This window comes from Anser cygnoides, chromosome 12, assembly GCF_040182565.1.
Source record: "Anser cygnoides isolate HZ-2024a breed goose chromosome 12, Taihu_goose_T2T_genome, whole genome shotgun sequence".
Classification (NCBI taxonomy): Eukaryota; Metazoa; Chordata; class Aves; order Anseriformes; family Anatidae; genus Anser; species Anser cygnoides.
Genome location: NC_089884.1, coordinates 12,056,716 through 12,080,658, shown reverse-complemented (window position 1 = coordinate 12,080,658; position 23,943 = coordinate 12,056,716). Strand labels below are relative to the sequence as shown.

Genomic DNA, 23,943 nt, shown 5'->3' with positions numbered 1-23,943 from the left:
GTGGCATACTTGCATATCCTGAAAAATTGAAAGGTGTGGGTAGTATAAGGAAGTATAAGGAGGAAATCCCTCGCTGTGAGGGTGGTGAGGCACTGGCACAGGCTGCCCAGAGAGAAGCTGTGGACGCCCCATCCCTGAAAGTGCTCTATGCCAGGTTGGATGGGGCTTGAAGCAACCTGGTTTGATGGGAGGTGTCACTGCCTGTGGCAGGGGGCTGGACTAGATGATCATTAAGGTCCTTCCCAACCCAAACCATGCTGTGATTCTGTGATAATATGGGACCCGCAGGGTATCCTGAGAAAGATTGTGCTGAGGCACTGTGGTCTCTGTAAGTATCCAGCTTGGATCCAGCTGGTCTCATCATACTCATTTCAGCTGGAATGAATATGCTCCTCTTGTCCAGGGCAGGGGGTTATGGGTGTCCTGCACTTCACGCACAGAATCACACAGAGAATGGCTGAGGTTGGAAGGGACCTCTGGAGATCATCTGGTTCAACCCCCATGCCAAGCAGGATCACCTAAAGCATGCACAGGATGGCATCCAGGTGGGTTTTGAGTATCTCCAGAGAAGGAAACTCCACAACCTCTCTGGGCAACCTGTGCCCTCATAATAAAGAAGTGTTTTTTTATATTAATCTGGAACTTCCTCTGCTTCAGTTTGTGCCCGTTGCCTCTCGTCCTGTTGCTGGGCACCACTGAAAAGAGTCTGGCCCCATCCTCTTGACACCCTCCCTTCAGATATTTACACACATTGATAAGACCCCCTCTACAATTTCTCCAAGCTAAGCAGGCCCAGCTCACTCAGCCTCTCCTCATACGAGAGACGCTCCAGTCCCCTCATCATCTCAGTAAGTCCTTCGCTGGACTCGCCCTCCACTAGTTTAATCCATTTCTCCATCCTCCCGTTGCTGGAAGGGCCTGTTAGCTCTGGTCCAGTATCAATGCTGAGGCCCAGCGCAAGTTTAGTGCTGCACCCTTGCCTAGTTAGTCCTCTTGACTTTAGACCTGTGAAGAATGTGGTCTAAAACCTCTGAAGATGCTTGGCCTTCAGCTTTGCTAGCTCGTGTCGTAATTCTTGGGCATGGGCTGGCCCCCTGTAGAGGCTCTGCGCTCTTTCCTCATGTAACCTCTTCCCGAGAAATGCTGCTACCGGTATGCTCGAGCCTGCCACTGCGCGGAGCTTTCTTTCCTGCCGCACGTTGCGTTGGTTTTGTGCTGTGTGAAGCCAGACTTTCTGAAGCTGAGCTGATCTGGCATCACATAGTGGGGCTTTTGATACTAATAACCTGGGCTGCATCTCCGGCTGTAGCATAGGGTATGGGCAGTCCAGATACCCTAGCCACAGGTAACAGTTGACTACCAATGTAGAGACTGCAATTGTAGTGTAATTGTAATCAGTAATATTAACTGCACTTTCTTTTGCTGTAGTTATTTTAACGACAGTACGTATATAGGGCCCGTTTTAAACAGTACTGCTGTTTTTTCAGACAGCAAAAATCTTTATTGTGGCTGTACTTATTATTATGGCCTTTTAGATGAAAGATAACATCAGCATAAATCTAAATTTCACTACGCCCTTAAACTAATGGATAAATATGATCCTCCTCAGAAAACCTTGTTGCGTTATTATTATATACCTTGTTGCGTTATTTAAAACGTTAATTATGTGGAGAGTATTTAAGGAACCTCAGCTTAGAATCTAGAAGGACTTGTTCCAACCCCTTACCGTCATGAAACATGCTTCTGCTGGGAGTTCTCTCAACAAAGTTTTGTGTTTATAGGAGTATTTTTGTTCATCATTTTGTTACCTCACTAAATACCGTTTTAGGGAATGTTTTTATAGTAACTGGGTTCTAGCCCCCTGCATTCCATAATGAGCTCTAACATTGCTTTTGGCTGAATCATGTAATCATGTAACTGCTCTGCCTCTGTGTCTCTATAAAATGGCTTTTGCCCATTACCATGCAAGCTTTTTCTGAAGGTGTCTTAATATTTCATAAAGGTGCTCTTGCCCATCAGCTAAAAGTTGGCATATAAATGTAAATGTGAATTATTTAGTACACTGAGATTTGAAGCCTGTGTATGTGATAAAAGCTTTTGCATCCAACTTGTTCTTTGCCCCTGCCACTTAATAAATCAACAGCAAAACTCACCTAACATTTTTTCTCTCCGTCCTACATTGTTTTGCACTCCTGGCCTGTGCACTTCCCCCCCACCTCCCAGCATGGGGTGTCAGGGAAAATAATAGATGTAATAGTACAGTGGTGACCTGGTTGTGCTAGAGAGCTTTTTGAGCCTTGCCCGTGTAGATAAACCAGCTTGTTCTGTAGTTGTGCTTTAATTATCTTGTCTTCTTTACAAGGCAATAAATGGCTTGTAATACACCTTGACCTCTTAAAGACTAGATTGTATTCTGATTCTGGCAGATGATGTTCAATCTCTAGCAGTTCTCTGATCCATCAAGCTTGTAGCATCAGGAAGGCTTATTCATTTAACGAATCAGGATTTTATCTTGATCACCGTGTTCTGTGGTGAGCTGCATGCTAAGCAGTAGTAAAATGGGTTCATTAACAGGTCTGTGGGGACAGGTGGAACAGACTTTTCTTGTTGACTAGGTATTGCCCATGTTGCAGCCATCCAGAGGCTTCTGGTTTTGTTTTTTCTCTTTGTGAGTCAATGGGTAGTGTCATTTTATATAATTAAGCATAGACTGTGTTCTGATGCTTTTTGAAGCCTAGTTAATATCTAGTGGCTGTTGGATGGTAGGAGTTGACGATCTGGTCTACAAATTGCCATGCCAGATCAATGTTGTTAAAAAAGAAATTTTATATTGTTACTTTGTGCATGTTGTGATGGATTGGGCAGTTTATCACCCACATTTTGTTGTAACCCCCAAAGTCTTTTGCAGGCCTTTTTACCTGTCCGTCTTAGACTCTTTTTGATCTTTGGGTCACTTGGTTCTTTCCTTGCTCTCTGTTCATGTGAGATAAATGTCTTCTCCCTTCCCCTTTCCTTTCCCTTCCCTTCTCCTTTCCCTTCCCTTCCCTATTTTTTTCCCCTTTTTTTTCCTTTGGATACTTGCCACAGTTAGGCCTTCTGCCATTAAGGTTTGGTCTTATCTTTGTCTCTCATGTAGTTGCAAGTGAAAATACTTCATTCAAAACCATAGAATAGTCTCTGAGCCAAACGTACAGCCAGCCCTACCAAAAACCTTGCGCTCTGGTTAGCATCATCTGGTGTTGCCCTGTAGGGGCCAAACTGGGCTTGGATGAATCTGCTGGGTGCTGGGGTGAGCAGGAGGCCAGTGCACAGCAGGCCCTCGTTGGGAGCATGTGCAGCGGCGTGCCGCGCTGCACCACTACCTTGTACGTAATTCAGTGTGAAACTGCGAAGACCGTGAAACCTGACCGCATCCAGTCCCTGTCTTGAGAAGTTTGTCCTCAACGGGGTGAAGTGGTTTCGCTGTCCATGTACGCGCTGATCCCGCAGTGCAGCGTAGGGGCATCTGCTTCATTTGAAGCCCTTTTGCCACCTTGCAGAAGGGGAAGCGGTTACGCAAAAGGAGGTGTACGGGTAAAAAGTTGGGGTGTTACTAGCTAGGACTATTGTATTTCCTAGGTGCCCCTAGGTAAGTGGGTTTGGGGAACATTTTTTTCCCCCTGACGTTTTCTGGGCAGATGTCCGGGCCCTTGAAGTTCTGCCAGGAGGGTGCTTTAATACGCTGAGCACGCTGCTCCCGGGGCCTGTTCCTGTCCTGCAGCTGGTGTTGGGACTGTGCCTCCCCTCACATGAGCCAGCTGGACAGTTCATGCCAGCACCGTGCCTCCCGTGTTTCCAGCATCCCAAATCTATAATGTGAGGTGCTGTGGCCACTGATCAACCAGTTTAGTAGTCCAGATATTGAAACACAAGGATGTGTTGCAACAGTAGTAGTTGTTTTGATTCTGAAGCGTGGTTAAATGAAGTGCTGTTGAGGGTGTTCAGAAATGGCGTGGAAGAAGTGGTAGAGCAGTGAGGAGACAGTTTGTTGAGGATACTGAGGTACTGCGGGTAGTAATGTGAAAAGTGTTAGAGAGGAGCCGTGAGATGCAACCTTCCGAGGCTGAGCGTGCAGGTGGTGAGATGGCAGGTGAGAACCAGCACAGAGAGAGCATCGTCACTTCGCAGACGAGAGCGATGATGCATTTTGGACTCATTGTGACCCTGTAGCTTACAATAGCTTCATTGAAACGTCAGTGGTAAAAAGGGTAATAAAGGGGAAAATGCTAGGATTAACTCGCAGAGGACTGGGGAACGTTACAGAAAACCACTATAACCCACGTCCCTTGTCCGTGGTGCGCCTTCATCTCCATTCTGAAAGCAGCCCAATCAATCTGGAAAAGGTTCAGATGATGATGGCCAGAAATTCAGGGAATAGCTAAATAAGCAAGGACTCAGCAGTCTGGAAAAGGGATGATGATGGGGGAATTTGTAGAAGCCTAAATAATTATGTAAGTTCTGGAGCCATTGAATATCTGTGTTCCTATCTTCTCCAGAACCGTGCAAGAACTACAGGGTATGAAATCCAAGTAGTGGGAGGCAGGTTTTCCCACAGCTTCCAGTTACACTCTGAAACTCCTCGTTGCAGGCTGCTGTGGATGATGTGAGTATTTATGTGTAGTTACAGGAGGACTGGAGAATTTCAGGGAAAGAAAATCCTGTGAGGAGTACTAGATAAACAGAGTCTCCACCTGGCTCGGTATGTATCTTCTGCAGACGGTCAGAAAGCAGTAACACACTTCAGTAAGAGCATGATACCTGCGTGCCCTGTGTTTAGGCTGTCTTATAGGCAACAACTTCTTGAGCAGGATACTTACCTAGATGGACCCAATATCCCGTATGGCTATTCTTTTTAAGAACATGCAGATAAAATCTCATCTCTGCCTGCTGGTCACAATGGTAGTTTCTGGAAATACTTCAGTAAAGTGGTACAAAGGTTAAGCTGTCCAGAGGATTTGCAGACTTAAATGTGGGAAGGGCACCTGTGAAGTCTGATTCAGCCCTTACAAAAGTATTAGATGTGTAAAGAAAGAAGTTCTTGAGTAACTCTAGGTGTGAGCAGTGTAGTAGGAGCCAAAGAAAAGATTGTCATATCATAGTCCTATTACTAGGTGGCGATAGTAAATTGTTAATGATGCAGAAGAGCCCCAAGTTTTCAGCAAGTATTCTGGCACTTGGAGAGAAGTTGGAGGATGTATTTGTAAAATGCATGTGATGAGTTATTTCTCACTCTGCTGGTAATCAGAAATAATGCCAAATGTCTTGTTCAGCAGATGCTATTTTAATCAACAGGCGCAGATAACTTTGGCCTAGAAGTGTTAGAAGTGCTGATTATTATTTTTAGTTTAGAATACAAGGAGATTCCAGAAGAGTGGCTGAAGTTTGCCAGTGCTGGAGTGACCTGTATGTTGTTACCCTGATGTTGATTCTAGAAAGCATTTTAGAAATACTGTTACATTATTTGCTTAATAAATAACTAAAGGTTAGGCGTATAATTAACACCACCCATCTTATGTTTATGGCAAATACAGTAAGTTCGTTCAGGTGAATCTGACTTTGTCTTTTTAGGATGGCCATGGAGATTTGGTAAGGCTGACAGCCTAGATTAAATGCACTTAGTATTGCGTTAGGTCCAGAATCAGCGCTACACAACATCTGAGTTGAAGAAGTTAATCCTCTGTATCATTACCAAAGTGATGAACGGATGAGATATTCTTAACTGATAGTATTATTATTGATTGTCAGTAGAGAATCTTCTTCCAAACAAGCTTTTTTCCATGTGCTGTTGCGATACATATCAGTTTTGATGCTGCCCTCAAAGCCTTTATTCAGTGACTTCTCAGTGCAGTTCATCTACCTTTGGTGGTGCAGGAAATACTGGTTTTACCCAGCACAAGTCTTATAGGAGTAGATTTTTTTTTTTTCAGTAGTGGTCATCTGTAGGTATTGGAGCACCAACATCTGTATTATTAAATGAAATCTCTAGTTATTTGCATTAGCACAGATCTTCTGCAGCATTGTTCTCACAGCTGGGCACGCTGTTGCATTTCTCATGTTAGCCTTACCTACTGCGTAGCATGGGTATGTAATCGTCTGACTACTTAAATGTAGTTGGTGCAAAGTTGTATGCAGGAGAGTTCTGCTTGTATTTGGCTTGTATTAGTAAGTAGCTTAGGAGATAAAGTGGTCAGAGTTATCAGCTGAAGTTCCCAAACAGTTTCATTAAAGAGGTTGGGAATTTACACACAAGTAGCAGGTCCTTGTCTCCGGGAGACCGAAGTAATGGATCAGCGATGGCAGCCTGTCACAGGCCAGCAGCAGAGGAAATAAAGGGGATAGTGGAAAGGAGCCACGTTAATATTTCAGTGATATTTTTGCTGGAAGGAGTCTTGCCAGTGGAATGTCGACAATAAACTCTGGAGCCTCTATCACACCCTCCTTTGTTTTTGGCAAACCAATCTGGCATCATCTTTGAGCTTGCCGAGGGTGCTGTCTGTGCTGTTGTCCCTGTCCTTTATGCAGACACAAAGCAGGACGGGTGCTAGGGTCAGCAGCATGGTCGGAGCTGGTCCGAGGGCAGCCAGAGCCTACTGTTGGGACATCTCAGTCTGTTCCTACAGACGTGTGGGATTCAACAGAAGGGTTTATTCACCATTTCTAGGCTATGAATTGCTAGGAGTCCTTCACAACTTTCACTCCCAAACTTTGCCCTGAGGTCCGTGTTTCAGTCTTGCTCCATTCCATGACTTTGGCAGTCCCGTGGTGTGGTGCAATAAGCTGGGGGCCTTGGGAAGGCACTTAATGTTTCACATTTTTCTGAGAAACCATGAGCATGTGGATCGTCTGGCAGAAAGACCCACGAGTGCAAGTAGTTGAGCACCATTTTATGGGATTAAATTTCCAGTGCACTTATGCTGTTGTCAGGTTTGCATGAAAGTCACGGCTGGCATGGGTGCTCCAGCCCACCTTCACAGGTAGCTGCTCCTCTCTGCGGTACTGAAGCTTTTCTCGCCTTCCTGCAGGATGTGTGCTTTTTACTTTTCACCCCACGGAGATGGTCATGGTCATTCCGTTTCTTCTGTAGTCCGTTTGCCCACACCGTTGCTCCATATTTAACAGATTCTCCGCTCCCTTGTTATCAACTCACTCACAGGTTGTGTAGGGTCAGTAGATGGTCAAAGCTCCTTCTTTCACTTCTGCTTCAGTTTGGAACCGTCTGCCTAAGGATCCAACCATATCCATTTAAAACATGGGTGGTGGTTATCATGTTGTGTCTATCTCAGATCTTTTCATACAAGTACATCTCTCTGCCAGGTACAGCTTTTATCGTGGAGTCCGTAGGAACACTCTAAAGAGCTGCAGAAGATCCTGATTCCTCTCGAAGTCATATGATAAGACAGAGTATGCCATGCTTTCTTTACACTGTAAGAGAACTGTTCCTCATGACTCAATACCTGCCTTAGCTGGTCTCCTAAGAGAGGAGCTACCAGCCATCTCGAGCAGTGGTGGCAGCTGAGCTTGGCATGCCTGACTCAGCAGGCAGAGGTGGCACCTGCAGGGTTGCTCTGTGGCCACGGTGGTGGGAGACACATCGCCCCTCTTCTGCAGGAGGGAAACGAGCGGCTGTAAAAGAGAAGACCTGTGTGTTGCCTGAAGAACACTACAGCTTTGAAAGGATGGATTAATCTCTCTTCTTTGCAGTAGTTAGAAGTTACACCGGGCATTTCCAAATGTAAGAATTTACAACAGAATTGGAATAGAATAGAACAAAGTAGGGAATGCAGAATAATGGAATTACTGCAAGACGTAGATGAGAGCAAGTGCTGCAATCACCAAACCCAGCTTTAACCCTTCACACAGTATTACTGGCAGAAGAAATAAAAGATAATGTTAGAATCGACCATTTTGAAAACTGCCAATTGACATTTAAGGGATATGTTTTAAGCTGTCCCGCAGAATGGGACACGTTACTGTTAAGGGGAGCACAGAAATCATTGTAAACTATTGGAAGTGAAACATAAATGTGAGTATGCAAACGTTGCCTCTAGCCTATCACCTGTGAGCAGAACTTACAGACAAAGCTGCAGTTGGCTGGGAATGATTTTATTAAATCCTTTGGTTGGTAGATTTTTTTACTGGAAACACAAATATTTTACAAAGAGGAGTTCGTTTCACAACTTGCAAGACAAAACAGAAAGAAACTTTTAATGTTTTTTAAATGAAAAAAATCTTTGTCCTATGAAAATGACTTTATGTCAATCTATTTTTGTTATTTCTCATAAATAACAAATGAGGTTAATGTACAGATGACGTGTTGTGATTGATGTACATTTTGATTGATGTGATTGATGAACATTTATTTGTTTTTGGTTACTGGTGTGTGAAAATGAGTATTGGAATGAATCAGGACTGGCAATCAACATTTCAAATTTCCTACCAGAAAACTGTTTCCTGAAAGATGATGTTGTTCTTCTAAATTGGCTTAATTGTTGACCTGCTCTTTTGTCTTTCTGCAGGATGGGATAAACATTCTTATGGGTACCATGGTGACGATGGGCACTCCTTCTGTTCCTCGGGCACAGGACAGCCCTATGGCCCTACATTCACAACTGGAGATGTGATTGGTTGCTGTGTCAACCTGATTAACAATACCTGCTTCTACACAAAAAATGGCCACAGTTTAGGTGAGTAAAGATAGACCTTCTCAGGAGAAGGATGCTTCTGCCCGGCTCTCACTGTTTACTCCAATACTTTGCATGTGTTGCAACTTTTGTTCCACGTTTGTGGGTAAGGTTTAAAAAACTGGAGAGAAAAAGAGCCCTCTGCAGCAGTCAGGAGTTGTAAGTTGGCTCAGAGACATAAATACTTGCAGCATGCAAAATGGTTTCTGTGCTGCTCAACTTAAGTAGGTTAGGATTGTATCCCCAGCTTCTGCTCCTTTCTTCTGCTGCTTCACAGCTTGTGGGAGGTTGGATAAGACAGCTGATGGCAGAGCAACAGGGAAATAAAGAAGTGGGAACTCTAGTACGTTATTCAGCTAACTGCAAAGCCACTGTTATCAGTGGCTTGTGCATTTGTAAGCCTTAACACATTGCTCTAGGTATATTCCCAAAGCTAGACATTAATTCTGCACAAGTACTCTTATTTAAGCACTGACTATAATTTGGTTCATCCCAGTAGTTCTCCTAAAGTTAAGGACTTTAGTATTTTGCCTAAAGGAATATCTCAGAGATGTTTTCCAGGCATCCAGTTTATCTGATTTGTCTAAAATAGAAAGCTGTGGCCATTTTTGCCTAAAATATCTTTACTTTGGATGACATATTCTCCACCCTGGATAAATTCTTGTAATTTTTTTTTGTTGCATGAGACACGCAGTAGATTTTGAGAACTTCATCTCACTTTCTGCACGGAAATTCATTTTGGTTTGGCAGGGGGCAAGCAGTCCTTTCCTTTGCTTCTCCTTGCTGTATCAATTATACTTTGTTGAATTCATGGTGAAGAAGCTGGTAGAAAAACACCCCCATGAGAACAGCTATCAGAACAGAAGTTGTTTGAGTGACTGGCTGAGCTGAAGAAAAGAGTGGGACTGGAGCGCAGTGTGTGCATAATTTCTGGTGGTGAGCTCTTGGTGGGAAAAGTACTGGGCTCCCTGCTGCAAGAGAGAGATTGAGCTGTTGGATAGGGTCCAGCCAAAAGCCACCAAGATGCTGAAAGGACCGGAGCATCTCTGCTATGAGGATGGGCCAAGAGAGCTGGGACTGCTCAGCCTGGAGAAGAGGAGGCTTGGGGAGATCTCATCAACGTCTGTAAATACCTGAAGAGAGGTGAAGGGGGGACAGAGTCCGGCTATTTCCAGTGGTGCCCAGTGCCAGCGCAAGAAGCAATGGGCACAAACTGGAGCACAGAACGCTCCCTCTGAACATCAGGAAGCACTTCAGTGCTGAGCAGGTGATGGAGCACTGGCACAGGCTGCCCAGAAGTTGTTGAGTTCTCATCCTTGGAGATCTTCAGAAGCTGTCTGGACTTGGTCCTGGGCACAGACTCTGGGTGGCCCTGCTGGAGCAGAGGCGTTGGACCAGATGGATCCAGAGGTCCCTGCTGACCTCAACCAGTCTGCGATTCTGTGGAAGCAGCAGGCTATCTTAGAGTTAAAACAGAGATATGGATCTGAGGTGTGGGGCTGTTCCCCCTCAATCTCCAGAAGAATCCCTCCTGTGAGGCAGACTGAGAAAGGCCTAGTGCTCATGCAAACATAACTTCTTTCAGAAAATTGTTTTCAATTTTCCTCTGATTTCATACCAACTATTTGTTGATTTTTAGGGGATGATTGCCTAGAAATTAGGCATGTTGCTTCCCAGAAGCATTCTAGATTGAGTCTGTAGCATTACATTCAGCAGCTGGTCCTGATGCTTTGCGACAGATTGAGGTCTCCGTCCCTGAATGGAAGAAAAATTCTCTGAGCATCCTTTGCGACTTGTTTTTAACATTCTGATACTAGGAATGGAGCCCTGATCAGAAGCCTGCTGGGCAGTTGCTCAGAGTTAAGAATGTTTCTTTAGGAATATGATTTGGCTTCTTCTTTTTTGAATTAATAGCTATTTATTGGCCAGACTGTGCGTACTGCTGGGCTGACTTCTAGTGAAGACTTCGGGCTTCCTACCTAGTGAGACCAGTCACCAGTGTGATGAGGAGTCGTTTGTAGTCTGTAGGTATTAATTCATTGCCTGGATTTCTAATAGCTGGGTTATTCTAAATTTAACTCAATATCTGTGGATATTGCTCTCATCAGTCCTCCACTGTGAAGACAAGTAGAGGTGTGAAAGCAACCGCTGATGATGTAGGACAGGGGCTGTTGCTTAGGAATGAGATGAGTTCACCATGCAACAATGATTACGGTGCTGAAATAGTTAAAAAGACTTCACAAAATCTCTCCCTTTGGTCACTGCTCTTGATTTTTAGTGTGCATTTACTCAGAAATAGAATGGTGGCTAGTGCTGTGCATCTCTGGCTGTCACCTTTACGTGAGTGGATGGTTTTCCAGCTTCACCATTTTTCAGTTTGACAAGCGGTGTGACTTTCCTTCGGAATGAAACCGTAACGGTCAGGAAGAGGGCAGGTCTGCTATTTATTTAATGAATACAAATTTATTCACTGGAAAATTAATTCCTTTTACTTAGCAGGAATCTGCGGGGTAGAAAGGGAGGCGGCTGAAATGTCGTTGCTTGCTCTGTCCTCCATTCTCTTCACGCGGTCATGTCCTGTCGTGGTGTCTGGGCAGATGAAGTCAAATGAAGAGAACAGTTCAATAACTTTTGTATCACATTTCCTTGCTACAGCCTTCTGATTCTTTGCCTCATGTCCTGCTCATAGATTTGTTTTGTTTGGGATGTTTTCAGGTCTTTACAGCAGTGAAATTGCCTCGTCTTCCTTTCTTGATTTTTAGTGCTCCTTTTTGTTCAGATTTTTTTTTTCTTGCGTGGAAAGCTTGTATTTTCTAATCTGACATTCAGTGATCCCTTGGAGCCCAGCCTCCCCCAGCTGTGAACGATGTCACTAGGAAGAAACAGGAAAGGAAGGGAATTAAATTGCACCGTGCCTGGAGAACTTCGGTACATTATAGACATTGCTGTTTCTTGGGTCTCCTCCTCTTGGGCTGTTCAGATGTACCAGTACAAGACCTGATACGTATGAGAAAATTATAAGTAGGAGAATCTCCTGAGCTTTCACAACTGGCTCACGCATATACCAGCTCCTCTTCCAGGTGTGGCAGCATAATGGTTGTATTAGAGAGGCGAGGTGATGTGGTCAGCAGAGACAGTGATTGAAGTGCTAGGGGGTAGCGGACCATCAGTCCTTGCCCTGGCCCCAGCAAAAGCTGCTGGAACACTTTACTGTCTTTTACAAAATTGGAATGAAAACCTCAGCCAGGAAGACTGTTACTAAAGTCCACTGGTTTTGCTGCTGATAAAGAAAGAGGGCATTCAAGAGAAGGGCTTCCTGTTGAATGCTGAGAAGTGTGTCTGAGCCCCGCAAGGCCACAGAGACCAGTTCATGGGCACTGAGCAGACAGATGAGAGAGAGGGGGGTGAGGTGGGTGTCAGCAGGGGAACCAAGACCAGGAGGAGACAGGAGCAATGATTTATTTGAAAGTCAGTACCCTTTTGCTCTGGCATAAGTGTCTCCATGAAGATTGTGAACGTTTAATGATATTTAATGCTAACCTGAGAAATCTCATTTGTGTGTTGTGCAAACCCAAGAATTACCAGGAAGGAGATGAAAGTGCTTTTTGCTGATGCTCCCTGACTCAACATCTTCAGCTGCTGAAGCTGTATCTCTCTCCCCTTAGAAAATTAGGTCATTGTGTAATGCTGTTTGTGTAATGCTGCTGCAAATATCAAATATATTCATGAGACTAATCAGCCCCTTTTTGATGACAGTTAGCTTGACAGCAGGTTTCAGGGCATTTTACACCTTCGGGCGTTTTAATTTTTCTCCTTTTCACCTATTATTTAGATATCCCCTCACTTTGTTTTCCTTGCAGTTTTCTCCTGTTGCTTAACTGTAATCTATTGTCTCCATACTTTTCCATTTAATCAGGTCTATCAAGAGCACTGTGTAGGAACACGTTCTAAATTGGCCATTCCAAATTCTGGATGTTTTGGTTGGAGCTAAGTCTTGAAATTTCTTTGGAGACATCACATGAAAGCTGTTTGACATTGGATATCCTCTTAATTCTCTGTTCTGGAAAACATCTAGAATGTCTTCTGGCTGATGATTAAATGCTTTTGACAAATTCTGAGCAGAGTCCTGGCAACAAAAAAGATGATGTGATATGGCTGGAAGGGTGAATTAGGAGAGAAAGAGGGAGAAATGTGGGGCTCCAGACATTAAGCAGAGAGTCTTGGATGCAGGAAATAATAAAGGAATGATGTAGTGACTGCTACAGGTCTCTGTGATTGTGTGGAGGAGTTCGCTCAGGGACTAAGGTATGAGTGTTTCAGATCTCAGACTTTGACAGCAGACAGAGGAAAATGGACCAGCAAGGCTATAAAAAGAGTATGCAACCCTCTGAAGTCCTGGCATAGAAAATGTCCTGTGGTCTGTTTGAGTTCGAGTGCAGGTGCTTGGAAAGACCAAGTTACCCATTTTGTCACCAGTCTGGAGATTAACAGGAGCATCGGGGAAAATGAAGAAATCTGTCAGGGACCCACAGATGTCCTTCCCAGCTTTCCCAGTTTAGCAGGTTTGTCCTGAAACCCTCGAATCAAGTTTTCATAGAGCAAGGGCATTGGGAGGTTTAAAACAAGACTTTATAGATGATCCAAGTTTGAACCAAAAGGCGAATACCAAATGCAGTTACAGCCTGGTTTCTCTGTAAAAGCGGTTTTTCTCCCAAGTGCCTTGACTGAATGGTAGCTGTTTTCCAGGAGTGTGTAGAGCTGTGTGAGTTTAATGGTGCTTCTCAGCAACAACTTGTAGAAGTATCTGAATATTTCATGGGTTGATATTTCTCAGTCTACCCTTCAAGATGCCTGTTTTGCTGAATGTGTTGTCGTGTATTGCAGTTCGCAGCAATGCATTCTCTGAGTTGAGATTACCTAAACAGAAGCTGAAAGAGTACCCTGCCGTCTACTAAGTGGAGCATTGGTACTGATCACCCAAATGTGTGTTGTCTTGTGCAATTTGAATTCTGAAGTGTATTCTGAAGGAAGTGGCCAACTGTGAGGCAGACAGGATGATGGTTGCAGGGTGGAGGGCACAGCTTGGCTAGATGACCTGTAAGCAGGTTGTGTGCATGGGCGTACGTGTTTGTTAGTCATTGAAAGGTGGAAGTCCTCTGATGAGATGGCAGGTGAAAGTGTTGATCAGACTAGGCCTCAGCACTGAACCGTCATTTAAAGTACATGCCTTTTTATCACTGTCTTGATGATAAGGTTAACGTTGTGGATTCACAGGAGAGGCTCTTCACACATTTGCTCCTGACTTCTTAAACTGTCCAGTTCTTATGTCTTTGAATTTCTGATGTTATTTTAAATTGGATCCAGGCTTTGGAGGTGCTGCAGAGAGTGCAGTTTCAAATTCAGCTGCCTAGTTAGAGCTGTGATTCTTCTGCTTTCTGCTGTTGACTTTGTTGGATGCAAGTACCTAGCAGAATGGGTTCAGGATGAACTGTCTAAGCAGACATATTTGTGCAACAGATCTAGATCTGTACACCTAAAGCATTTTATTGGTCTTAGTTTCGTAACAGGGCACCAAACATATAAATGCCTTAATTTAAAGGCAGTGCAATACCTTTATTTATAGAATCATAGAGCAGTTTACATTGGGAGGGATCTCAGGAAGTCAAGCCTTCACCTCCCTGCTGACAGCAGGGCCTACTAGGTCAGGTTACTCAGAAACTTGTCAAGTTCTGGATATCCCCAGGGAGCTTTTCTGGTCCTGTGATTCAGTGTTTGACCGCCTTCATGCTGACTTCCCTCAGCCCAGCTAATATCTAATCAGAATTTGCCGTGTTGCAACATGTCTTTGTTTCCTCCTGTCTTGTCACCATGCATCCTTGAGAAGAGTCTGGCTCTGTCTGTTCAGTACCCTCCCATTAGGCAGCTGCAAGTTTCTTCCCTGATGCTCTTAAGCCTGAACACTTCTTCCTTTCACCTCTCTTCAACCTGTTGGCTTCTGCTGGACTCACTCTTGTGGTGGAAGGACTCTTCAGTTGCTTTTGCTGAGCTTCGTGAGGTTTGTGCTGGATCTTTTCTCCAGCCTGTTGAGGTCCTTCTGAACAGCAGTATGCCCTCCAGCGTATTGCCCATACTCCTGTTTGGTAATGTCTGCGAACCTGCTGAGAGTGCACACCCTCCCATCGTCCAGGTCGGCAGAGTAGGTGTTAAACTGTGTTGGCCCTAGCATCGATCCCTGCAGGACAGCGTTTGGACTTTGTGTGATCACAACCCTTCAATCCTGACGGTCCAGCTGATTTTCTGCCCATGTTACATTCCATTCACAAGTCGTATGTTTGCCCATGCACTCGATGCAGCTGCACAAGTTTTCTTGGCAAGGCTGGGCCACCTTTAGCTCTGAGTGATGCCGGAGAGCAGAGGAGGGGACTTCCAGTGAGGAGGTTAGCCTCATTCTTTTTAAAGGGTAGCAATAAACTTTGATCTAGCTAAGCAAAACAAGTGTGAAGCTTATGCCTGTGGTGGTGAGCATGTCGAAAACAGGTTTAGGGCAGGACATGCACGATGTGCAGAACAGTAAGTGGACAGACAAAGTGACGGGATGTGACGAATAGTTGCTACATGGATTTCTCAGCCAGGTATTCAACATCACTTGTACACGGATCCATTTTTGTGTGGTTTGCAGAGAGGATACTCAGCAGACAAAATCCAAGCTGTCGTGATGTTAATTAAACATTATTGGCTATTTATTTAGTCAAAATCCTTTTTTTTTTTTCCTGAGCATTCAACTTCAGATCTGTGCTGTTTCAAATGGTAATTGTTTTGTACATTGACTCCTAAACTTGTTTTAAATTACCATTTCAGGCTCATCTGGTAACGTTACCTTGCAGCTTTTGGTTTTCTGGTTGAACACATGATATGTCCATGTAAAATAGCTGTAACATTAAAAACAGAATGGTGCTCTATTGCTTCTGTGCATTTCAGTGCAGTGCAGAAGGGACTGGGGCAGGGCTGAGAGGTGGAGCGTGTGTTAGAATTGGACGTGCTGGTGTCGAGACCAAAGGCTGGTCTTCCCCCTCTGACTGGGGGTGGAAAGCGGGGAGGGACTGAGGATTCTAGATTGACTCCTGAAATGTTACCATAAAACATTAATCAAGCTCAGCCTGATAAGGTGAGCAGTGCATTGCAATAGTGTCCTATTCTTTCTTGATAGTGACTGTTAGGCCTCTCTGTCCTCTCTGCAATCGATACTTAGTCCATCAGAAACAGATCCTGCTGCGAGCAGCTATGATTTCTAGTAGGTTTTGCTTGATATCTCTTTTCTCGTATGCCAAATTAAATAAAAAGGGAAACTGTACACTTTTTTCCATCATCTGTACTTGGAACTGTAACAGCATCATGGAGGATGAAGCTGTTCTTTGCACAGTATTTCTCAGGTGCTGGAGGCTGCAACTTGCTCCTGTTGCAAGGACGTTCCCCAACTGCAATGCAAAGTGTTGAATATTCATTCCTGTCTGGCTGGTGAGAAGAAGCAGCTATAGCCTAAACCAAGGCAAAGTGACAGTAAAGCTTTGTTTCTAAACCCAAAGTAAGTCTGGAAAACTAACTAACTAACTCCTTCAGAGTAACAGAAGGAGAAGCAAAGAAAAGAGGAGCTGCTTTTTGGGAAATTAAATTGTAAGAAGAGATGTCTGAAAAATCAGGCTTTTCCATGAACATGTCTCCAGAGTCAAAACCTTGCAGAGGAGTGGGTTGGGGAGGGAAGTTATTTCTAAATATGACAGGTGGTGAAACGCAAGGTCCAAGCTGGGATTTATTGAGATGTAGTAAATTTTTGTAGAATGTTATGGATGTAGTCAAGCAGGGAAAAAATCCTTTGTCTTTTTAATTCTAATATTTTTCCCCCCACAGGTATAGCCTTTACAGACCTCCCTGTAAGTACACCTATTTTCAGTATTTTAACTAAGGATGCAAACAGAAGGGAGGGGGAAGAGTGTGGGGGTGTGAATTTTTTTTTGTTTGTTTTGTTTTGATACCCTGTTAAAAAATGGTAACACACAGTACTGAATGATGTGGATGCTCCCTTTTCTGAAACTTCATAGTTCTGTGGCTAGGATGTGGGCTACTCACACGCTTCCTCTGATCCCTCACCAGCTCTAAGAATAAGTTGCTCCTTTTCCTGGAATTAAAGCCTGGATTCAGACTCTGTTACAGGTCACTGTCTTCCAAACACAGCATTGATTATGGGGAGTATATGTGTAAAGTCACTGGGTGGCCTCTCGTGTTCTGCCCTCAGAGGGCACAGAAATGCCTGATGTTGTTATTCCCAGCCTCTCCCGCTCTCGTCGAAATCTTGCAGCTGTGGAGTCGTTTCAAAGGTGGTGGTTAGGGAAGGCTGTCGCTAGGCTCATCGCACCAGTTTTTGACAAGCCTCCTCCCGTGATCAGTACCCAGCATGTGGAATTGCTGGAAGAACATATTTGGCACGCCTTCGGGGTTGATAGTTATTCTTCTGATTCACCAGCACCGATGCTGAGTTCCCCTTGCGTGCGGTGACGCCAGCTGAGTTAACGTAGGCAATAACGTGCAGTCACCTCTTCCCAAAGCACAGCCTTCTCTGTGGCTAGTGGGTCAGGAACAAAAAGAGTGGTTCATTTGGCTAGACTGCTGCTCTTCCTGAAATGAGAGCGGTCGTCATGCTGGAATAGACAGATAATTACTATTTAGCCTCTCATCAGCCAAAAATAGCTATCAAACCGAAACACACACGCAGTTGTTTCGTCCTATACAGCTGAAGTGTTGCTGTAGCCCTTCACAGTACAGAGTTGGCAGGTTGATATTACCTGTCCTGCTTACTGTAAGTTGCTTCTTTTTAATCCAGGAGCGCACAGCAGGCTGACTTATAAATTTAATGTGCACTTGTGCCTAGCATTGAGTCTCTTTTACAGAGAGGGAGTAGACAGCTGGGGAAGATGCACGGGAGCAGAACAGGCAGCAGGGCTCTTGCAGCAGCGAGGTCTGGCAGTGCTGCTGAGGCTGAACCCAAAACGCTCCTGAGCCCAGGGCATCCCTCCATCCTGCTGTTCCTTCAAGCTTGTTTGCCTATGTCCTGCGCCAAGATGATTTTGTTTTAATGTTAAATTGGAGGAAGATCTGGTCAGGTTGGTGTGGGGATCAGCTCTTCAAATAGCTTACGGCAGTTTCCAGTGGCTACATGGTATCTCTGTGCCTTTTACTAGCCAGAGTTTGCTGAGTTGTTTTCTGTGGCTTCTGGTTTTTACAGCAGCAGCTAATCTGTGACACTTTTTTTGGGCCAGAAAGGAGAACAGTGAATGCTCTATAGGCCTCCTACTGTTGGGACTTACCCTCTACAAGATAATTTCTCTTTAAAAAGAGAGGCAAAAGCTTGACTGGTTATTTCACCCCTTGACTGTGGATGCAAGCAATGGCAGGAGACCGGCATGCTTCTCTCCATATTCTAAATGGCTCAACTGCTGTGTTGTCAAATTCACCTTAAGGATGCCTGCACCTGACTTCCATCATTCCCACCCTCCTTCTCTAGCATCCTTCCCTTGAATCACTTCCTTCTTCCCTCACTCTTTTAGATGCCTGTGTATTCCGTATCCTGTTCTGGCCTTTTTGGCTCTCTCAGTCCATTGTTTCTTGGCTTCTTTTCCAGACAATTAAGGTTACTGCCCTTTCCTAAAGAAGGGAACCCCAGACCCAAGAGAGACTTTTGATTTAAATATACCAACTATTGCCAGAGAAGCCTTGCAGTAGTAGGGAATGTGAAGTTGATATAACTTGGAAGTGATATTTTGTCATTTATTACAGCATTATGTTCCTGGCAGAAACACAATATGCATTCATTTTAACATAAAGAAGAGAACACATACATCACGTGAAAGATGTAATTTTTTCTTCACCTGCTAAAACCGCAGTCGGAAAATTTAACTGCACATGGGAATGGAGACAGCAGTCTTCCCTGAGTCACCCTTTTAAGTTCTCTGATTTGAGCAGCTGACATCCAATTTTTGGTTCTGCCTCTGTTACATACCCAGTTACTGAAATCCCCCTGGTAGGGGCTGTAATTTGAAAGCTTTTTCTTCCATTATAGCCTATGTAATGTTGGAGCTCACTGGTGGCACATATCAATGAGAAGGTTGGCCAGTTAAGCCCTGTTGCTTTTCCACCTTTTGAGCTTAAATAATTTCTAGAGTGATTCTGTTGACATCGCAGTGAGGCTACACAAGGAATTAATTTGACCCTTCGAAGCATTAGCAGCCTAGTAATTGTATCCTCGAAGTGCAAGTTGCAAAATTTCCCTTTCAAGTGATGAAGACAATGTTTTGCAGTATTTGCAATAGTAGGAGGTTGAAATGGATACTTGTAATGGAAAACCACAATTTCTTGTGATAATTCGCACACACAGTGAAGCGTGATTGCTTCAGGTTGTTCTGTGTTTCAGTTCCCCCTGCAGACTGTTTACGTTTGTACAAATGTACACGGGTGGAAAAAGAAACCTCATGGGCTGAAGATAACATAAAAATAACTGCTTGCAAATAGAAGTGAAGATCCCACGGAGGGAGTTTTCCCATCTTTCACCAATTCAAATCAACGCTTAGGCCTACCTGTGCCGTTTATGCAAGCCCAGGTTTATCCTGCCTGGCAGTTTGCTGAAACTGCTGTGTGACAAGAGTAGGAAACGTGAAAAAGCAGAATGTGGAAGTGCTGAGAGCAGGGCCACAAAGTGAGGAGGAGGTTAAAAATCCAAATAAACAAAAAAACAAGTAAAGACAAACTGGGGGGTAGGAGCACCTAGCCATTGCCATCAGGAGGGTGAGGTGGTGAAAAGTCATTGGGAAAGTGTGCCTGAAGAGCTTGGCAGGAGAAGCACCCACCTAGTTAGCGGGCTCTAGGATGATGTCTCCCTGTGTCTGGCAGGGCGCTGGGGGTGTGTGTACTTGCCTACAGTTGCTGCACAGAGGGGACACATCCTACACGTGAAAAATGGAATTTTAACTCTGAGACGATTTCAGACTAGTTAGGGGTAGGCAGCTTCCCCTCAAAGATGAGCACACCCCAAAGTAGCTGAAAAATAGGTGATATGTTCTAGTTTGGGGTTTTTGTCTTTTAACTTCTCAGTACTCTGGGGATCTGATTCCTGGCTTTGGAGGTCCTTGGGTTCATAACATCAGAATTCAAGTAAGTCTAAAATACGGATTGTGGAGAAGATCTGGTCCCTCATTAGAGATATTTCCTTGGTACCTATGTTTGAAAGAGGGGAGAGACTGACTTAAAAAAGGACATCTTCCTCTAGTAGCTCCTCCTTGATCGTACTGCCTTTTTCCTTGCACACCTGTAACATAGCAATTTCCTTGGTGTGAAAATGTGAAAGGAAGAGGTGTGCTGAGTCAGCAGTGATGCAGGCATCCTGATTTCTGATGTCAGTTCCCAGCCTGCATTTACAGATTCATTTTTTTCCTTTGTTATTTGAGAGTCCAGAAAGGTACAGTACCAGCCACACACCTCTGAGTAGATCCTCATTATTACTGGAGCTGCCATTACGCCTTTGCTCCTCCATGATGTGGTAATACTGAGAGAGTTCATGCGGGCTAATATGCATGGCTACTTCTTCACCATCTTATTACTGCAACCCACAAAATAATGGAATCGTAGAAGAATTTAGACTGGAAGGAACTTCCGGAGATAATTTAGGCTAACTTCCTGCTCTGTGACCAGCAGCTTTCAAAGCTAGAGCAGGTTGCTCAGAACCTTATCCAGTTAAGTTTTGAAAATCTCCAAGGATAGAGATGCTGCAGTCTCTCTGGGAACTGCTCTAGTCCTTGGTCATCCTCAAAAGAAGAATTTCTTCCATATGTCCCATCAAAACTTCCCTGGTTGCAGCTTGTACCTATTGCCTCTTGTCTTTTCACTGAGCAACTCTGAGAAGAATCTGTTTTCATCTTTTTTATCACCTCCATTTTGGGAGTGGAAGACTTACAGTTAGATTTTCCTTTTTGCCTTCTCTTCTCCAAGCTAAATAAATCCAGTTCCCTCAGCCTCTCATTGTGTGCCATGCACTCCAGCCCTCTGACCGTGTTAGCAGGACTCTGCTGGACCCAAACCCATTTGTGAGTCTCCTCTTGTTCTGGGGACATGGATGTGGAGGGGGGAACTGGGTACAATATTCACACCGGTGAAAGAGAGAGGTAATCACTTCCCACAGCACGCTGCCTCCATTGTTGCTAATGTGATTTGGATTCCACTGATTTACACCTCGTAACAATCTTAATATCTGTAGCAAAAAGTAAAATCCACCACTTCAGTACGTCTCAAGGGGAGATCAATTACATTACCAATGTATTAGGTCTCTGTAATAGAATTTGCTGAATACATTTTCCAGATAATTGTAGGAAAGCCCATGCCACTTGACATAGAGGAGAGAACCATCCTAGCTTTCTTCAGAATGGTGGTCCGACCACCAGCAGTGGTACTTGCTCATTCGTCCTGGAGCGAGCAGCGTGCTCCTCCTGACATCAGATGCGGGTTCAGTCATGAGCCAGACACCACAAACGGGCGCCTTCCAGACTTCAGTTTCACTACATGCTTCAGTGCATCTCTGTGCCTTGCCTATTGTCCGGTTTCTAGCTGTAGCAGTCTTCAGTGTGTTAGAGCAAACTGAAAAAAAAACCCACCAAATAGTTCATGGGTGCCATGAGATTTCTTCTTAAACGCTGCAGGCCATCTGCAGATGCTCTGAAGCAGAGGATTAATGAAGCTTACTTGTGTTGCAAACAGAAAAGTAATTTGTGCTGTAGAAAAGTAACATTACTACGAATGGAACATGCTCTTAAAAATGTGATGTAGAGTGAGAACCAGGCAACCCTGTACCTTTTTTGATGCCCTTTCTCTTTTCTCCACGTTTAAGTGGTCTCAGGGATTCAATTTGTATCCATATGCTCGTTGTTAAAACAGCCTGCATTCTGTACATAGACTTTGACCATCTGTTTCTAATTAGATCATCTTCTCTGGAAGCTGGATTATTAGCTAAATTTTAGAGGTATTATCACAGTGGTAACTTTTTTTTTTATTTTCCCCACATTTCAATGGGGAACAATATATCCAGATGGAACGACACGCTTGTTCTTAAAACGAAAATAAAATTAATCAGTAGTGGAATTTCTTGTGTGGATGGCATGCTGCCTCGGGAACATCAAAGATCTAGCCTCAGAGCTCCACTACCATCCATTCACTTTTGATCGGATGTAAAATACCGATAGCAGCTTCTTGTCAAGGGAGAAGACAATTCAGTGGAAATAGTGGAAAACACTTAGATCTGCTGATTGAGAGTACGCTCCTTTAATTTTATTACTATTTAATTACACAAGTATTGACCTTCTTGTAGAAGTTGTAGAACCCTAAGCCGGAAAGTGGACTTGCCATAGTAGGCAGCATTTGTGGCACTGATCACAGATTACTGGGAGATCGAACCTGTTGTTCTGGTTTTATGCAATAAGTTTTGGTAACTGCATGATAAGTCATGAGGCCCCTTGTAAATGTGGCCTCTTGCCCCTTCCCACTCCGTTACACATTTAAATTTAAAGAGCAGCTCCTTTGTCTTACCAGGCCATGTAACTGGAACTACTAAGAGAAAACTGAGTTTAATACGGGTTTCTTCTTTTTCCTTCACAGTCAAATCTCTACCCTACAGTGGGTCTCCAGACTCCAGGAGAGATAGTCGATGCCAACTTTGGGCAGCAGCCCTTCGTGTTCGACATCGAGGACTACATGAGGGAGTGGCGAGCGAAGATTCAGAGCACCATTAAGCGGTTTCCCATAGGAGACAGACTAGGCGAGTGGCAAGCCATGCTGCAGAAGTAAGTCATTGTTCTGGTGGTCAGCTTCTTTTATTCTGTTGGGCTTTAAATATTTTTAATGCTGATTTATGCTTTCTTACGGCAAAAATCTCCACTTGGTGCATTTTTCTCACATCTAACACACATCGTTTTACCTTCTGTTTTGTTGCTTAATAGTCTTTCCTGAGTAGATTGCTGCTGCTTAAAACTTAAAAGATATAAGAGAAAATTTCAGCCAGTGACTACAAGAAAGCTTGTAATAATGGAAGAACATCCACATTGAGATGATGCGTTGGGGGAAGGGGAGTGGAGAGGAGACCATAAAAACTCTATTATAGGAGAAAAGCCAGGACATAAACTAGCTGAATTTAGAAATGTAAGAGCAAGAAATAGCCTAAGCTTCCAAACACAACCAAACTGAAAACACAATTATGGCACTTCGTAAATTTCTGAATACTGAATGCATTTCTGGTCATCCCATTGCAAAAAGGACTGAGTGGAACTTGAGAACAATTGACAAGAGTTGTCAGAGGTCAGGAGTATCTTCTGCTTGAAGAAAGACAAAGTTGACTAAGGCACCACAGCTTGGAAAAAGGTAATTAAGGAAAGCAGACAGGAGTTGTCTGTCAGTCATGGGGTGCATCAAGCATGGCATTGCTAGTCGGTCAAGGGAAGGGATTGTCCCGCTCTGCTCTGCGCTGGTGTGGCCTCACCTCGAGTACTGTGTGCAGTTCTGGGCACCACAGTACAAAAAGGACGTGAAACTGTTGGAGAGTGTCCAGAGGAGGGCTATGAAGATGGTGAAGGGCCTAGAGGGGAAGACATATGAGGATCAGCTGAGGTCACTTGGTCTGTTCAGCCTGGACAAGAGGAGGCTGAGGGGGGACCTTATCACGGCCTACAGCTTCCTCACGAGGGGGATTGGAGGGGCAGGCGCTGATCTGTTCTCTTTAGTGACCAGCGATAGGACCCGAGGGAATGGTGTCAAGCTGCGGCAGGGGAGGTTCAGGCTGGACGTCAGGAAGAGGTTCTTCACTGAGAGGGTGGTCGTGCACTGGAACAGGCTCCCCAGGGAACGTAGTCACAACACCAAGCCTGTTGGAGTTTAAGAACAATTTGAACTGTGCTGTCAGTCATATGGTCTGAATTGTTGGGTAGACCTGTGTGGAGCCAGGAATTGCACTCAGTGATCCTTGTGGGTCCCTTCCATGGAGATTCTATGATTCGTGTGTGCCATGGAGAGTGTAGCTAGGAACTGATTATTCATGGTTTCTCAAAACACAGAATTAGAAAACAACTACCTTCTAGCTTACAAAGAAACTAATTTTTTTTTCACAAAGTGCACGGTGAAACTGGGACTTGCAGATGCA

General features: G+C 44.2%; 1 protein-coding gene across 6 annotated transcripts in view; it reads left to right on the top strand.

The window, feature by feature from the left end:
- Nucleotides 1–23,943, top strand: part of RANBP10 (RAN binding protein 10) — an 83,494-nt gene that overhangs the window by 38,181 nt on the left and 21,370 nt on the right. For all 6 annotated transcript variants that reach the window (XM_067004357.1, XM_048068820.2, XM_048068819.2 and 3 more), the window contains 3 exons: nt 8,556–8,723; nt 16,626–16,648; nt 22,410–22,594. In XM_067004357.1, coding sequence (XP_066860458.1) covers nt 8,556–8,723; nt 16,626–16,648; nt 22,410–22,594 — 376 coding nt within the window. The remainder of the gene's footprint in view (nt 1–8,555; nt 8,724–16,625; nt 16,649–22,409; nt 22,595–23,943) is intronic.